The sequence below is a fragment of the Acyrthosiphon pisum genome, chromosome X (assembly GCF_005508785.2).
Source record: "Acyrthosiphon pisum isolate AL4f chromosome X, pea_aphid_22Mar2018_4r6ur, whole genome shotgun sequence".
NCBI classification, from domain to species: Eukaryota; Metazoa; Arthropoda; class Insecta; order Hemiptera; family Aphididae; genus Acyrthosiphon; species Acyrthosiphon pisum.
The window spans coordinates 60,997,366-61,016,462 of record NC_042493.1 but is presented as its reverse complement, the minus strand read 5'-3'; the positions used below and the strand labels follow the sequence as shown (position 1 = coordinate 61,016,462).

The window sequence follows — 19,097 nt, the reverse complement described above, 5'->3', positions numbered from 1 at the left end:
CAATAAGTTGATTGCAGTATACAGGTATACAGTATACTTATTAATAATAATAACAATAATAAATGATAATAGTTTTTATCTTTAATCGTGGTAATAACTAAAAATAACACATTATTTTTTTTTTTCTATACCGTCTGTATAAAATTATTTTATACCATGTGTATAATACCACGTATAATACAGTATTATACCACTGTATAATACAAACTCACATCTCTAAGAATACCTAATTATTGTATGTGTTTTATACTTTTACTGCTCATTTTTGGCAATCTATAGAATACCTAGGATTTCTATATAATACCGGATTCAACACTTTGCCGGTAACATATATATCAATAACTTATCACTGAAAAATAAAATATTTACAATGATAACAGTAAAAATGCGCAAACTCAGTTTCAGCATCAAAAGAGAATTTCTAATTATTTTCGAAACCTGGCAACACTGATATCCCAAACATTTTTCACTGATTTTCGAGTTCTCATTAAGTGCACCTTCTGTTTATTCCGTGGTAACGTAAGCAACAACAAAACTGTGATAAGCAAATGCCGTCTTCCCACTACTCTCGATAACCGATTTCGATTTTCCATGTTTTTTGTTGTGTCACCGTCAAATCCATCACCGTCAAAGTCACCGTCGTCAAGCTACCATCGTTAAGCCCCCATCGTTAACCCCGTCGTTAAGTCAGTGTTGAAATCACCGTCACCGAGGTCAACTCACCCCCACCGGCATTGTCTACTAACGTCTTTGTATAAAACCTTATTATAAGTTCTTTTGTGTTATTTTATTCGTCACCCCCGCAAATCTCAGACTGGCCAGTCCCAGTGTATCCTTTAACTTTAATTTATTTTGCTATTGAATTTTTTTTAAATAGTAGTCCGCCATTCACGGCAACATTAAAAAATTTTGTTTGAAGTTAAAAATGTATGTCATTCGAATTTTTTATCAAATGTAATTTTTTATTATTAAATATAGATTTTTCGTTAATTGTAATTCAATACAAAAAGCCAAGAAAAATAATTTTATATTCAATAAAAAATCTGTATTTAATAAACAATCGATATTGCATAAAAAATTGATACTCAATAAAAAAATAAATATTTAATAAAAATGTATTCAATAAAAAATTATATAAATTAAAAAATTATATAAATCTTGATTGAAATTTTTTTATTAAATAGATTTTCTATCAAGTATAAATTTTTTATTAAATTTCAATTTTTTCATGATTTGTATTGAATACAAAAAAGCTACGAATAAAAAACTATTGAAAAAATCTAAATTCAATAAAAATCTGTATAATGTAAAAATTTTATATTCAATAAAAAATCTATATTTGATAAAAAATTGATATTCTATAAAAAAAATCAATATTTAATAAAAACCTATATTCAATAAAAACCTTGATAAATTAAAAAAATATACAAATCTGGACTCATGGGCTTTTAAATATATTTTAATTTTAAAGCGAGTTATGAGTATTTTAAGATGTACAGACAATTTACAATTTTAAAATACTCATAACTAGCGTTAAAATTAAAATATAATAAAAAGCCCATGAGGTTGCCTAGATAATAATATTAGCTTTAGATTTTATAAGAGGTGTTAAATTCACTCCAATTTTTAAACTAACGGAGCTGCACGTGTTCTGCTGAGCACTTAAGCAAGGCCACCCAAAGACATTTTTCTCGGGGAGGCAGCGAAAAAATAATACACTTGCCATAAATTCTGTTTTTTATATCTCATCGGCGGGTGGCCTTGCACTTAAGGAGGGTTACGACTTACGAGCGAAAGGTGAAGTATATTGTTTTATATATATTCGCTGTTACACATCTTATATTTCAAGTAAATACTTCATAGGGGACAGTACAACGTTTAACATATTTAACACTCAGAATTAGTTCCAGTAAGTAGCGTGGAAGAAGCGCCGCGGATTTTGTAGTCAATATTGCCAAGATAATAAAACACAGTTTGTACCGTTCTGGTTAACTATCCAATTATCGTTACGTATTGAAACAAAGTGTTTAGCATTTTAATACATAAAAAAGACGTACCATTTTTTGAATATTTCGTACACCAGTCATTAGCTAAAATACAAAAATGTAAATATAATATTTAAAAAGATACGCTAATCGAAGAATGAAAATATAGTACCTGACATATTAATATGTACCTATTATATCATTCTGTTGTTATCTTGAAATAGTTATGTTAACTATTTTCTAACTAATTATAGAAGTAAACTTTTAAGGGGCAGAATTTACACTTCACAATCCATACAGAAATTACTTTAACATAATGGCGCGATGCACACTGGAAAAACAAAAGCCTCGTCGACGTTTTACTATCCACTACAACTCTCAACTACTCTCTAATTGCACGATCTTTATCGTGACTCCTCTTTTCCAACAGTGGGTGGAGCTGCCACTTTTAGGCCATGGCTGACATAAATTGAAGAGTGACAAAAAGAAGATGTGGACTCAAAATAATGACTACCAGAAGTACTATGTGCCTATCGATAATACTAATGTGGTAGATATAATAAGCTACATATATTTTTTAGTTGTATTCAAATATAAATTATTCAAGTTTTATCATACATATGTGCATAGACGCAAATTGGGGGTATACAATTTTAATATGCTATATTGCAATGGTCTGCTTGCCTTTAATATAATCAGCCGCCCCTCCCCCAAGTCAAAAGTTTAAATTGCGCCTAAGCATGTGTGACAAAATGGAAAATAAATAATAAAATCATTAACCAACTTCATTGCATATAATATCTATAATGAATCTATAATGTAGATTTATATAATATAAACGATAAGTCCAGTAAAACCTTCTCAAGCTGCTGTCAACATCTCATTGTTTCATAAATCTCATTTTTTACTTTTTCCGAATAATATTCACATTTTGGACACTAACATTTGCTGTTTCGTATAAAGTTCATTACATAAAAGGTACCTATTAAGTTTAAAACAAAACTATGGTTATAATTATTATGTATATGTCGCATTTACATAGTGAAATGACTAGTTTCACTATCTGAATATCCAGTTCATGAAATGAGTGATTTCACTATGTGGATGCGACATATAATATAAAACAATTGTTCAGCGTGACGCCGTTACAGCCAAAAGTCACAGTGTTTTTTTTTCTAGGTACCTACAAAAAGAAGTTTCAATTTAAATTTAGAATAATTTTAAGTTAGACCATCAGTCAATATATTTATTTTTTATTTTTTTACATTAATATTAATAATACATACATGTTTTAGGCTCCTTCTTAAGATCAGTAGTAAAATATGGTAATAAAGCTGAAAATAATTATATTTTGTAATTTTGAAAGGACGTGTAATTTTAAGTTACTGAATCTGAAACCAGTATTATAGTATATAAATAAGAACTCGCTACTCTAGTGCATAAAAATCGGATCCGTATCTCTACACGCTATAACAATCATCTGTAATTTTACTCCGATAAATCATTCAATGGATCTGGTTGCCGGAAAAGGAATTTAACTTATCCGAGAATACATCATTACTTTCATAATATATTTAAATGAAAACATATTCGTAAAGCGTGTATTTTTCTTTATACTAAGATATTATACTCACAAGGTTGTTTCATATGAAAAGCGTAATTAGTTATACCATGCGTATCTGAAAAATAATTGTTTCGATGTTTTTACTACAACTATAGTAGTTTAAAATACATATTAAAAACACTCCAATTTATATTATTAGACCAATTTATTATTTTTAAAAAGAAAATTCAATACCTATGTATTATTAAATTTAACTGTATTTTTTAAAATGAGTATTTATAACACGTATTTAGTGGGGGGAGGGCGGCTTAAGTGTACCCTGTTTCCCAGGGGGGGAAATTGTCTAGTCCAAGGGTTCTCTTGAATGAAACCTTTTGAGGTACACACCCCCTTTCAAACTATTACATGAGTACACGCCCCATCCTCTCACTACTAATAAGATTGATGTATGCATAATATATAACAATCGCATAGGCACAAATAGGTTAGGTTATAGTATAAAGTCCATTTAGGGAGTGGACAATTTATACTGACATAATATTATTATTGTGTATTAATTGTTATAAAAAATGTATATTATATTTTATATTGTAATATTTATTTACAACCTTTTGTTAACAATGATTATTATTGCTTAAAAATGAATTTTGTTTTTATCAATTAGTCAGAAAATAATATTAAGAATACAAACAATATTTAATATCAACTACAGACCAAAAAAGGTGTGTTTTGTGTTGCCATTTTTGACAATTGAATCAGAAATACACATTTAGGTAAAGCAGATTTTGAAGAAAGCTATAAATGTACCTAAAATATATTTAGTTTATTATTATTTGTAAAGTTAAATAAAAAATAATAATACATTTTTTTCAGTTTATATTTTATTTTTATAATATAATATAGTCATTAAATACATAGAAATGGATAGAAATAAACTGCGATACGGAAAAATCAAACCTATATAGTCTTGTAAGTTGTATTGTATATTGTATTTGTTATTGACAAATACAATTTATTATAAAATTATCAAATATCAAACCAAGACAGTTTACTGTTTCAGTGCTCTCCTCACTACTCAGCCACAGAGTGAACAAATGACAGATTAATTAAAACGTAAATTTGACTATGACTCCGTAAATCTCCTAAGTAATTTATAAAAAAGCTTTTGTTGAAATGTCCTAAAATCATGCTCTTAAAAAGTTTTATTTTTTACAACTAAAAATATATTTAATACATATTTTAATATTTATAGAGTTAATTATGTATTATTTTTTTTAAACAATTTTCAAAAAAAAAATTAAAAATCGTCAGTGATGGTTCTTGCAAGTAACATACAGCGATCGTAACAACATTAATTTATTGCTGTATTATCATTCTAAACACATTTCAAAAAAAAAAAAAACTAAGATTATGTTAATTTCTACGCTAGTTAGTTAAAGTTGTCTGATTTTGATTCTGAAAAAATATTTGAATTCAGCAGAAAAATGTCTGTAGATCGTACGAAACATTTTCCGTTTTTAATATTAGTTATAATTCGAAAAAGTTCATATTTTCAAGTTTTAAATATTACAGTTCACAATAATATAAAATTTAGTTTTTACAAAGTGCTTCATAGGATCTATAGACAATTTTCTGGTGAGTTCAAATTTTTTTTCAGAATCTAAATCGGACAACGTTAACTAACTTTAATTTTATCAATACTTTAGGTCTTTTCAGCTAAAACTGAAGGCAGTAACGAGGCCCCTTAAGGCTGGGCATTAACGAGTTAAAAGTTTAAATTAAATTAAATTTTAAAGTTAATTAACATGTTACTTTTTTTTCAAATTAACGTTTAACTTGATAAGTTACTTTTTTTCAAGACGAAAGTGTAAACTTCAGGTTAATTTTATTTCAAAAGTATCTAAATTAAGTTAAATTTCGTCCGAAGAATAATTCAAATTTTTGAATGAGGTTTTTACCTTTATGTTTCATTTTAAATATCCCCAGTAACTTTCTTGAACGTAAATAAAATCTATCTAATAAACCATATTATGTGTCTAGAATTGGAAGTTATGGTCAAAAGACATCAAAATTTAAAAATTTAGTTTCTAAGTTTAAAATACCAAAAACTAACATTTTTTATTTTTTTATTTGTAAATGTCACTATATTCACCTTTAAAAATTTGGTCATCAGAAATTACAGAATTTACTTGTCATACTTACTTTTTATTTTATTGTTAGGTAATAAAATAATTTAACAAAAAACCTCAATGATATGTGAACGAATGGAAATACGCAAACTTATGGACTTTAAAAAGTTATAACTTTGAAAGTTCGACCGAAAATTCTGGTTGCACCTTTGTTTTTAACTCATTGTAACACCGTTTCATAAAACATTTTAAAAAAATCCTTGGGTGAAAAACTGAATTTATGCCACAAAACAGTAGTTTTATATTACATTTAAGAATGGGGGGTGTCAAAAATATGTTTCTCAGGGTCAAAAATGTTCATTTACGGCCCTACTTAGGTACTTGATAGTTATGTAAATTATAAACATTGTGTTTTTATTTAGAATTAACTAAGTACTTACAAATGAATCCTCTCGTTTTTAGTTCTTCTATAATGAAAATATTTTTATATTATATATTTATATTTCCTGATTTACTTAAATTAACATTTTAATAATAAATGATGATTGACAAGTGCATACTCTAAATTAGTGATATTATGTAATTATGATTCAAATTCAAAATGTTCGAAGTGCAAAACAGCCAAATGCAGTAGGAATTTTTTTTATATTTAAGGGATTTATTGAATACCTATTATGTTAACATATTGACACAATCGTGGCATTATGATATTGCATCTCGATTTACTCACCTATTATGTATATTATTGTTAATGTGATAAAATGGGTTCAAAGCAATAACCAAATAAGTCACATTTTTCAATAAATTTTACTAGTTGTTCAGAACAAGTAAGAACAGTATAACATGTTGTAAGATATTAGATAAGGTAGGTACATACAATAGGTAGGTACATCGAAATCGCATATAATAATGCCACAAATGTGTCAATATGTTAACAATGTATATTACTGTTACTGTGATAAAATGGGTTCAAGGTAAAAACCAAATAAGTCACATCTTACCACTGAGATAGATAAGAATATATTATAATATACTGTTATCTATCTCAGTGGATTTTACTAGTTGTTCAGAACAAGCAAAATAAAATTCGTTATCTCATTTACCACTATTGACGGGAAATATTTCCATTTTGAGATTTCTTTGGAAATAATAAAGCACGTGCCTCCCCTGTCAATTTTCTATTGAACATTTTTTTTATGTTACTACGAATATCATATAAATGAAAAATACAGTAAATAAGAATAATACTATAAACAATTCTAAAATCGAATACACCGAAAGAATCCGCTTACTCGGGATGATCTTTGACAGCAAACTCTCATGGGTGCCTCACCTCAAAAATCTCAAAACAGAATGTAAGAATAGAATGAAAGTCATCAAAACGTTATCTAACAATACATGGGGTTCAGAAAAGCACAGCCTCCTCACCATACACAAATCGCTCATATTATCCAAAATTGATTATGGTTCACTTATCTACTACTCAGCCAAGTCTAACATCTTACGCACCATTTATCCTATCCAAAATGAAGGAATCAGACTTTCTATAGCAGCTTTCCGTACCAGTCCATCTCCCGGCATTCTTTGCATAGCAGGTGAGCCTCCTCTACAGATTCGTAGAAATAAGGAAGTCCTAAAATATGCAGCAAAGAAAAAAAACCTCGAACACCACATGGCATCACAAATATTCACCTCCTTCCCTAGCCACAGAACATCAATGAATCGCGAAAAAATCATGGATTCATACATCAAACTGTGTAGTAATTCAAACTGCTTTATCAACACAGACACCTTCTCTCCGTTTACAACAACTCTCTTCTGGCAATGGTCCCCTAAAATCAACACGCAGCTTCTCCATTTCAAAAAGAACAGCACCTCACATGCAACAATCACAGCAATCTTAAACGAAATCCTACACACCAAATTCCATGACTTCAAACATATTTACACAGATGCCTCCAAAACCAATGTTGAAGTAGGATTTGCTTACTGCTCAAGCCGTACTTCAAAATGCTTCAAACTACTACCTGAAGCCAGTATATTCACAGCGGAAACTCAAGCCATCAAAGAAGCATTATTATTTGCAAACTCAACGTCCACAAACAACATTCTAATAATCAGCGACTCCCTAAGCGCCCTTCTAGCCATCGAAGCACCTAACCCCTCTAATGAAATAACTTATCAAATTCACAAAATCATCTCCTCGACCCAAAAAGTGATTGAATTCATGTGGGTTCCTTCTCATACAGGCATCCCAGGAAATGAAAAAGCAGATTCACTGGCAAATGAGGCAATCACCTCGACCTTGTCTTCATCCATTACCACTCTCCCATACCAAGATATAAAAAGAACCATAAACACACACACTACCAACATGTGGCAAACATCCTGGTATGAAATACCAATGTCAAACAAATTAAATCAATTAAAAAGAAAGTTACCAAATGGCATCTTCAGCCTAATATCCCCAGACGTTCTGAAATCATTAACACAAGAACAAGAATCGGCCATACCAATCTCACACACATACACATCATAAAACACGAAGAACACCCTCTCTGTAGCCATTGCAACGTACCGCTCACAATTAAACACATAGTCCTAGATTGCCCGCTGCATGACAACGCAAGAAACATCCTCAACCAACCCTCATCGATGGAGGAAGCGCTAGGAGAACACAATTCTCTCCTAATACACAGTTTCTTCAAATACATCGGTATCGACACCAAAATCTAATGGTAAAAAAAAAAATCTCACTACTAACATCCATATTGTAAATATTATATAAAGCTGTAAAACTACTAACCCACAAACATGTAATTCTTATTTAAAACTAATTGTATATAAAATGTAAACCTTTCGCAGGCTAATGACCTTGTGTTGAAGCCTTAACACCAATAAAAAATAAAAAATAAAGCAGTGTTTATAATTTTTCTACCAATATATATATATGTCATCCATTAATAATATTTTATGAAAAACCATTTTTCGATAGTAGTGGACTTTTCTGGTTGTTGCACTGAACCCTTTTAAACATTTTTATTTATTCAGCTGATTCGTATAATAACCAAATATTTTGTATATTAACTACAAAGTTTGGTTACTTTAAAAATCTATATAATTTATCATTTTAACTAGTTAAATAATTAATTGCTACAGACCATACTGAATATTGTAAATAAAATAAAATAAACCAAAAAGAACAATGAACAAGTTTTGATTTATTTACACATGTCTATTATTTGAACCATGTTTTGGAAAAATTAATTGTTAGAACATAATATTAAACTATTATATATCAAATTCACATCGATATTTTTATTATGTAAATGGAAATAAATTATTTGAACATAGTTATGAAATTTGTCCACTGTCATAGCGCTTGGCTATTATTATTTTATTAAATCGTCCTACTGCATAATAATAATAATAATCTATACCTAACTTATGTCTGTATCTATGTATCCATATACAGGGAGATTCTTTTATTATTGAACACTCACTCTTTCAAGAAGTGTAAATATTTTTGAAAATAATATTTTTCATAGTTTCAAGTTGTTTACAAAACAACGTTTTTATTAAAAAAATTTTTTTTTGTCCTTATAATTTTTAATAAAAATGTTGTTTTATAAATGACTTGAAACTATGCAAAGTAATATTTTTCAAAAACATTCACACTTCTTGAAATAATGAGTTGTCAATGATAAAAGAATGATTCTGTATATAAAAATGGACCCAAATCCTTTGTCATGGCATCACTTGAGAATGTATTTGGCTGATTTTTTTTCTGTGGGTTCGTACTTTTCAGGACAAGGTTTATATGAAAGGAAATTTTAGGAAAATCAACCGTAAAAGTAGGAAATCTGGATGTTAAAAATACAACAGTGGTGCCAGCTGCCCATTAAAAAAATAAACTAAATAACAATATATTTTTTTTATTGTGTAAAGTTGCTATTGGTTATGATTGAATATAATTTTAGACCCGTATAAATCATTATATTTGGTCAAAACATTATAACTTGGTAAAAATGGTATTCTTAACGTGAATTGTCCCAGGAATCTACAAATGCACATCATAAACAACGTGTTCAAAAAAAAATTTGAAATTACTTGTCAGATGGGGCCGTGTGACGAATCCAGGGCACCTTATCAAAGCTACGATGAATGGGTGATACCACCATTGACACAATATCACCAAACACGAAGTTTGTTAAATCGTAATAACGATTGCAACAGAATTACAAAATAAATATAGATGACCATTAACCATTACGGAGAGACCCCATGTGACATGTATAGGGTCATTAAGAAGCCGTAGCAAGAACAAAAGAGATTATTCACTGCAATGTCACATAGGTACTCCACAATTTAAGTCTCGGAGATTGGAGAAAGGCAATAGTGGTGGTAGTGAAAATAAGTAAAAAAAAATTATTAAATCGACCTACTGCATAATATGTACATATTTAATATTAATAATAATCTGTAACTCATGTGTGTATCTATCTATCCATATACAGCGAGATTCTTTTATCATTGAACCCTCCTTCTTTCAAGAAGTGTAAATATTTTTGAAAATAATATTTTACATAGTTTCAAGTCGTTTAAAAAACAACGTTTTAATATTTTTGTCCTTTTAATATTTTTGTTGTTGTAAGGTTAATATTGGTTATGATTGAATATAATTTTAGGCTTGTATAAGTTATAATATTTGGTCAAAACCATATAACATAGTAAAAATAGTATTCTAACGTAGATTGTTCGACCGATGTCCCAGGAATCTACAAATGCACATCATAAAAAACTTGTTCATAAAACATTTGAAATTAGGTATACTCCTCGAGGGGTCTGCAATCCACCGCAAGTGGATTGCCTACCTGAAAATATAATGCTCGCATAATCGCACGCGTGCCTCACGGGCAACGCTGGTCGGGATGGCTATTTTTTATTGAGGCTTGTAATTTGCATGGTATCTTCGTACCCTCAATTTAAGTGTGCACTAAAAAAGCATCTTCCAAAATTCACATTTTATAATGTGGTGCTTGCACAAGTATTTTGAGGTTCAAGATGATCGATGAAAATGTTAAAGTTTTGAGCACCATACAACTAATATTACCCAGGTACATAACGAATTGAACAATGTTTGCATCGTATAGAGTTGATACATTCAACGGGAATTTATTATATAAATATATGACAATTAGTTATTTCAGTTTTATATTATAACATGTTCTATGATAAAACATATTGTATTAAATAATAATAATTATAGGTATGGTTTTAATTATTATTTTGAAAAAAATGTAGATGTATTATTTATAATATATTACATATTACCTTTACATGCTTTAGAATTTAAAAAAAAAATATCAAAACTTCAAATTAAAATGTATATAAATGATAATATTTAAATAAACAATCAACATATTTGAGACTTACATTCTACAGGATTGCCTTCTTGTGGTTCACCGTCTTTCTTACTGCTTTTAGCTTCAACTAAATGTAGAATGTATCAATGTTAATTTATGTATTTATTGAATATCAAAGTTAAATTGATAAGTTTCATTATTTAAATAGTAACAAAGCTAACACAAGTGTATGCTATGCAATATTATTTTGTTTCATTACTTGTGTTGGATGATTAAATATTAGAGTTATATAATAACCAGTTATGTGTAATATCGTTGGCAAAAGGAATTATTAACTACCAACTCTTAACTGTTATAGTATATTGGAAATTAATTGATTTGTCTAAGATATAAAGGGTTTGTATGAGAAGATTTCACAATTCATAAATAAGATGAAATAGAGGTGAAGACAAACAACAGTTTTGGATGTGTGTTGATTAGTATTGAAAATATGGATCACCGTCTGTCCGAACGAGTCATGACTTATGAATCCATATGTTTAGAACCAAACATCGTGTAATAAGATCATGGATTCTTCATCTGACTATTACGTAATCATTGATTGATTACCTATCACTATATTGTGTAGTATGTTGTTGTTGTAAACACCAATCACTATGTGGAACTATAAAAGCATGGATTGCAAATTAGATTGCTGATGTATTTCAACTAGAAACGATGTTCGTGCTTTTTGGTATTTTAATACTGCCTTCGTTAAGTCGTCGGTCGGTGACCACGTTCAGCCACCATAATGCGCCTACTAACCAGATCCTGGCAATTAGAACATTTTACCCGTCAGGCCCGTCAGACTGTGTGACGAATCCAGGGCACCTAACCAAATTTACAATGAACGCAGGCTGATACCACCATTGACACAATATCACCAAATACGAAGTTGGTGAAATCGTAGTGACGATTGCAACAGAATTACAAAATAAATATAAATGAGCAGTGATCAATAAGTGAAAAATATTTTCATTATATAATTGATTTATTAAGTACCTGCATGAGATGTACACCAAATATCTGCGTTATCCATTTCAACTAAAACGGTATAATATTAAAATATAATACCCACATTAATCAATGTAATATAATTGTAATGATAAATTCTTATGGAATTATTTAAATTCTATACCTCATATGAGAATTAAAATATTAGTATATTACTGTGATAAAATGTGTAACATACTGACACATTAATCAAAATCAAACAATATTATATTATTTTTAATGTAGCCTTTTATATATATTTCTAGTTATCACTTATCTCTATATTATATTATATATATATATAAGGAGGATAACGTAACTCTTTAACGAACATGATCGTATTGGGATTGGCGATCCAATGACCTTTGTCTTCACACTATTTATATTTACTTAGGGCCAGTTGTACCATCTCCGATTAAAGTTAACCAGTTTAATTGGCTGAATTTTCCCGGTTAAATATCTGTTATCAGCTGATTAAGGGTAATCGAATTTTAACCGTAGATGGTACAAATGGCCCTTAATCTAATACTATCTATTGTTATAATAATATTATATTATAATATATATAATATTAAATATTATATAATATATTACATGTTATATATATGTCTTATAAAGTTTATAATATTATCTTGTTCATTATATTTTATAGGCGTAAATATTCAAAAATAAATAAATTAACATTAACTTAATCAAATATATTTACAAGTATCCGTCATCAAAAATTGTACTATTTTTGTATTACTTTTACCACTTTGTACATTGGTCACCCATATAGGGCCATTTTGCCGATGCTTTGTACGCAGATGTGGAAAAAGGAATAGCACAGAGTTGAGGAAACCCGCGAATGTCGTCGTGGTCGAAAATATAAAATAGTTTGAGCAAGCGCCCAGTTCTTTTCCTCACGTGATTGCGTCATAAATGGGCGACCGTATAAAGTGATTGCTCAATTCATTGCGCCGTAATCGTGTGTGTTTTATTAAAATATGAATAAAAATTATGCTTACACCAGTGTTATCCGAAGAACGCATCATCGTATTCCAGTAATGAGTCAAATTAAATGATATTTACCCTGCTATTACCGTAGCTAGATGTACCCTATTTCACCTACAAAAACGCCATACAGACCAACGACGCAATGGCTGTTCAGCGCTTAAAATCGCTAAACTTAATCCACTGTGTTCAATTTTCCATTTCTATACTAAATCCCCAAAATTATTATTCTATTAAACTAATTTTTAAATTCTCCAGTGAACATTATTTTGATAATACGTACACTATTGTCATTGTGTTCTTTTTACTTAAATCCATAACCATTATTCAAATGATCAAAATATATTATTATTAGGTTTTGTTAAAATAATCGACTAACTCTTATATATTATATTGTATTTAAAATAAAAAGTTGTATGAAATTCTCCGATATTATTATACTCTTCTCTCTATAAATTCAAAATGTACTATTTTATTTTTATCATGTAGGATAAAATTGTATTATTTTATATCCACAACATTTTACCTCCTATTTTGCTAAAATTGATATACAGTTTTATTTTATTATTATATTACAAAGTCTAAAAGTTCCGTCTACTTGTCCTGACGGATATCATTCGACTCAGATTGTAGCACATTGGATATTAGATTCGATCACACATAATAAGGTACTTTTAAAAATCATAAAACATACTTTTATTTATTTCTGGTATCATTTCACGCATGTATAATTGATCAAGAAAATCTAAAATAAATATTAAATAGATTGGTTTTACGATGGTAATATTTTAACATAGATGTATTTTTGGGATGGGTGCAATTTTTTATTTAGCCGATTTTTTCAAGGATTGTTTTCGTAACACTTTGTGTATTTCCGTAGAAACGCAAATTAACAATAATAATTTCAAAAAAAATGGGAAAGTGGGTACCGCTCTGCGCTGTACAGTAGTTGTCAAGCATGTCGTTGTAATGGATGTGTTCAGTCTTGTAAAGAATACTTTTATTTTGTATTCGGAATACATATTCAAATAAATGAGAATCAAGGTATTCTGAATACGTATTTGAATAGTTCTTAAAAAAATATATTCAGAATACATATTTGAATACTATTAGAATACTCTTTTTAAAATTAATTAACATTTATTAATTAATAATTAAAAATACATCGTAATCATAAGTTATTTATAAATTTTGACCACATATGATACGGCTATACGGGGTACAACACATTGGTGTTTATAAAAATAATCATATCATGGGCCAATATTATATTTCGTTCAAAGAATAAAATTAATGTTTTCTTGATTTATAATAATATGTCTTGTCACAAATTTAAAACTATTTTTCTGGATCGGAAAAAAGTATTTTTTTAATGAATAAAAAATACAAATAAAAGTATACAGAATACATATTATTTGAATACATTTATTCGAATACTTTACAAGACTGGATGTGTTATATTTGAATTCAATGATAAATCATTGCTTACGAAAATCTTTTCTGAGTAGAGATGTTGTATCAACCAGGCATTATAAGTAGGTAGAACCTACTTGCAAACATACTCAAATTGAATAGTTAAAAAAAAAATGTAAAAGAAATTGAAAATATCTCATGGCTATAAATAGCTTAACTTTCAAAAGAACTTTTTTTTATTGATAAAAGAAGTAAACTTGTTGGGAATCTTCTATTAAAATTAGTTAGGTGTGAAAAAAACTCTTATGAATTTCTAACTGAAAAATAATTTACGAAATTTGATAAACCTCCCATAGCTTGAAATAGCTCAAATATAGTAAAAATAATTTGAAAGTTTTACCATGTAAATTGTAAATAAATGGTCATTTTAACGTTCGGTGAACATGTAGAGTGTTTACGATTATTCGTTTTTGAATTACACGAAAATATCAAAAATTGATAGATGAAAATTCCCTGTTAAGGGGATTTCTCCGGGTGTTTTTCTTTCTAAAACGGAGACAACAAATACTAGTTTTATGTCCTCTTATGGGGATTCGATTCGTGATTTTCTGTCTTTGTCCAATACACGTGATGTGACATAGGATTTTAGACGAGTTCTTTGCTAAACACGGTAATTTATAGCGATAAGAATTTTAAAAACATATTTAGGTACATTTGTCGTCAAGTCTACTTTAAATATACTTTCCAACACAAGTCGATTTTAAGTAGACTTGACGACAAATCAAAATATGTTTTTAAAATTCTTATCGCTATAAATTGATATACTTGGTAAAGAACATGCCTAAAATCCCATGTCACACATGTGTTGTCTTTAATATTTTTAACTTCCAATTATATAACTTATAAGGAACCTTGCTTTTACATTTTCAAGCTTTTTTACTAAGTGAAAAAGTTTTTTTTACAAAGCTTTGAAAACACATGAAAGTCTTTGCCTTACAGTCATTGGATAGTCATTGAATTGTATCGCCAATATATTATTTTATTTTATACACACAATGACTTTTTAAAATGAAATTTTTTCGGTAAAAATTAATTTATCCTATAGGTACTGTTGTACTAATGTCTAATAGTGTAAAACTTTAATAGCAATGATATAAAATATACTTAGTAATAAAGGTTTACAGACTGTCTCCACACATCTTATATCATTGAATTAAAATTAACACATCCCTTACAGTGACTCTCTAGACGCCTAATACACCTACAGCAGAGCGTTACCCACTTACCTACTAACTAGTAACTTACTAATATCTTCTTCTGGTTGATCAGAAACTATAAAAATCAATAACAAATTACGTGTTAGTAAAAAAAATATACATTCATTATTAGCCTACAGATTGGATACTGAGTTGATAACTTATATGCTAATTTTATTATGAAACGTATTCAATAAAAAATATTTCAAACTTTAATTATTTTCAAATCAATTTTTAATCCTATGTAAAAACAATTTAATCCTGTTATCCTGAGTTATTCAATGGTAGAATGAATTTAAATAAAAATTCAATAGTAATTTAAAATCATTCAAAATGTATGTAATAGTGAAGTAAATATAAAAAACAAAACCCATATGTAGGTATATGGAATTATAATTGTATGTTTCATGCATAGGTAGGTACTTATTGTAAACTAAATAGGTACAGCATTTTTAAATAGGTACCTATGTTAAATATATAATCAACGGTCAAGATTTATATTTTTAAAATTAAAAATATCTTATCAGAATAATTGTACTTACAAGAATTTAAAACCAATTCGTCAAATCGTTCTATAGCTCTATGATATTTATTGACTGAGACAAAAACATGAAAAAAAAATTATTCAACAATCATGATTAATAAAATTATGTTTTTATAAAATTGATATTAATAACATATTATTTTTTAATCGTAATATTTATTTTGAAAAATGTTAACACTATTTAAAATAAATGTATCTTTTTAGCTAATGAATTATGAAGTTTTTAACTTCTTTATAGAGATCCCAGTTCAGACAACCAACAGGGCCACACTTATACTATTACAGTGTCCCTACCAATATCTTAATAATTAAATCATTTTAAAGTGCTTATAAAAAAAAAATATTTGTTATTTAGTTTAATAATCAAAATATTTATTTAAAAATCTTGAAAATCCATAGTATTACATTTTTTTAAAACTCATAGTTTACTAAAAAGTAAAAACATCAATGTTTTTTAATGTTATAAACCAATTTACTACTAAAATATATTTTCAATAAATTTTCCAACGCTCTATTAGGTTTGATTACTATACTTACTAGGTTACTTACTAAGGTTCAATACTACTTACTAGGTTAGTTACTTACTAGGCTTCTTATTTTAATGTTCATAATTTAAAGGTTATTAAGTTTATTATTCCTACTTACCAAACTTAGAAAACAAATTAACATAATTTGCAATACCATCTTCTTTGGCTAAACCCAAGAAACCATTGAAAATTTAAAATAGTACTGTATGAATTAATATTCAATGCGTTAAATATTATTTCTTTACCTATTATCTAGTAATTACTTTTATTTAATTATTATTTATTGTATTTAATTTGTTTTTTGAAAATGCCGTGTAAACAATAATACTCAAAACATCCTTTATAATAATTGGCCATTATTCCATTAATAAGCATTGATAAAACAACAGAAGGGTAAATGTCTGTAAAGAGTCTTGTAAAATATTCGCATCAATGTATTCAAATAAAAGTATTCAAATACTTTTTTTTCGATACAATATTAAATACTTTTTGAAAATATTATTCGAATAAGTATGCTGAACATTTTTTTTTGAAGTCAAAAAATAGTTTATATTTGTTACAAAACAAAATTCTCTATTACAAATCGGGCACATTATGAGTTACATATATACAATAGTTTTTCTCTTTGAATGAAATATGATTGACCCACGTTAATTTCTAACCATTCCAAAACTAACAAATATTAGCGGATAAAAAATATATTCTAATAGTATTCGAATACTTTATCGAGTATTCGAATATGTATTCAGAATATATATTTTTAAATATATTCGGAATACTTTAATACACATTTATTCAAATACGTATTTAAAAAAGTATTCTTTAAATACTGCTGAAACGTATGTGCTGACAAAACCTTAGGGGGTTCACACTACATCTAATGACTCAAAAATTATTTTTTTGCAGCAAACGAAATGCGTCACGAGATCCCTTTGTCATACGAATTGCGTCCCTATAATATTTAGCAACTACACTAATTGCGTCCGATGTAAATACATTATTTTCCTTCACATTTAATATAGACTTTAAGATTTTAACATTAAATATTATATTCCGAAGGATAGGTTAGAAATATTGTTTTTAATCATTTCGTAATATGTATATCAAAAATGTTGTTGAGGATCGGTGACGGACCGTTTTTAAGGAGTTCGTAATAGGCAATTTTCAAATTGCAATCATGCCGGTCTTGTAAATGTGTGGGTAGTAACTAGTATAAGTGATCATTAGTTTGTGACTCGTGTGTGTAAAAGAAATAGCGGAGCGCTTCTGAACGTGCATGTACAATTCATCGCTCAGCATAGGCGCAACTATAGACCTATACTTTTGAGGGTGCACAAATTATAAAGAATTCCCAGACCCCCGGACCCATACTCTATATACAGGCTATAACAGAAAGATTTGACAAAAAAAAATTATACCATATACCATATACCTTACATCATACAGTATTACTATCTAGTTTGTATTAAATACTTAAACATAATAAGATATATTTATTATTATACATCGATATCTGAATATAATAAAATCGTTTATCAATATTTATCATATAAAACTATTTATTTATTTAAAATTATTAATTAACCATTTATTAATATAAATTTTTTCAACGATAGCATATCCTTAATATGATCATTACTATAATCATCATCATCACAGTTCTTACATCCATTCACTACAGTCAGACTGTTAATAGTATATGTTATATAAACTAACCTACGGTATATATAAGTTATCTTACTATAGGTAGGTATTCAAAAATATAAAATAATGAGAATATAATATATAATAAATCTTAATATTCTAATGCTAACACTTATTGTTTAGCTAAATCATAACCTTATTGAGGATACTTGAAACTTATAAACTTGATAAGTATTATAATAATAATATAATAATTTAATATTCAGACATATTATGAATAGATTTTTTTAATTTTTTACGTTTTATATATTACATTACTCGGAAAAAATAATTTTCAGAAGGTTTATAACTTGAAATATGATATATAATAATCTAACATAAATCTATGTGAAAACCAATTAGCGATCGTATTTATGATTATTATTTAGGTATATTTGTTTTTGTTGTATGTCATTTAGAGTTGAATGGTAAAAATAGATGTGAATTCTCTTAAAATAGTATATTCTAGTATAGAACCTGAAGCTATTGATAATTATCCTAACGTCTTCGATTTATTCATTTTTACTGTTACATCAACACCATCAACGTTTTCCCCTCATTTCATCAACATGTGGTATAATATATTATACATTTATAATAGTAAT

The 19,097-nt window shown here is 28.0% G+C and overlaps 1 protein-coding gene across 1 annotated transcript in view; it reads right to left on the bottom strand.

Annotated features, from left to right (window-relative positions):
* LOC100167449 (uncharacterized) overlaps positions 1 to 19,097 on the bottom strand; it is a gene marked incomplete in the record, with an annotated part of 64,425 nt that overhangs the window by 30,141 nt on the left and 15,187 nt on the right. The window contains 11 exon segments of the mRNA NM_001163205.1: positions 2,058 to 2,090; positions 3,272 to 3,319; positions 3,620 to 3,664; positions 6,119 to 6,145; positions 11,013 to 11,021; positions 11,115 to 11,171; positions 12,086 to 12,127; positions 13,764 to 13,814; positions 15,788 to 15,814; positions 16,281 to 16,334; positions 16,928 to 16,975. Of these exon segments, the coding sequence (NP_001156677.1) occupies positions 2,058 to 2,090; positions 3,272 to 3,319; positions 3,620 to 3,664; positions 6,119 to 6,145; positions 11,013 to 11,021; positions 11,115 to 11,171; positions 12,086 to 12,127; positions 13,764 to 13,814; positions 15,788 to 15,814; positions 16,281 to 16,334; positions 16,928 to 16,975 (441 nt within the window).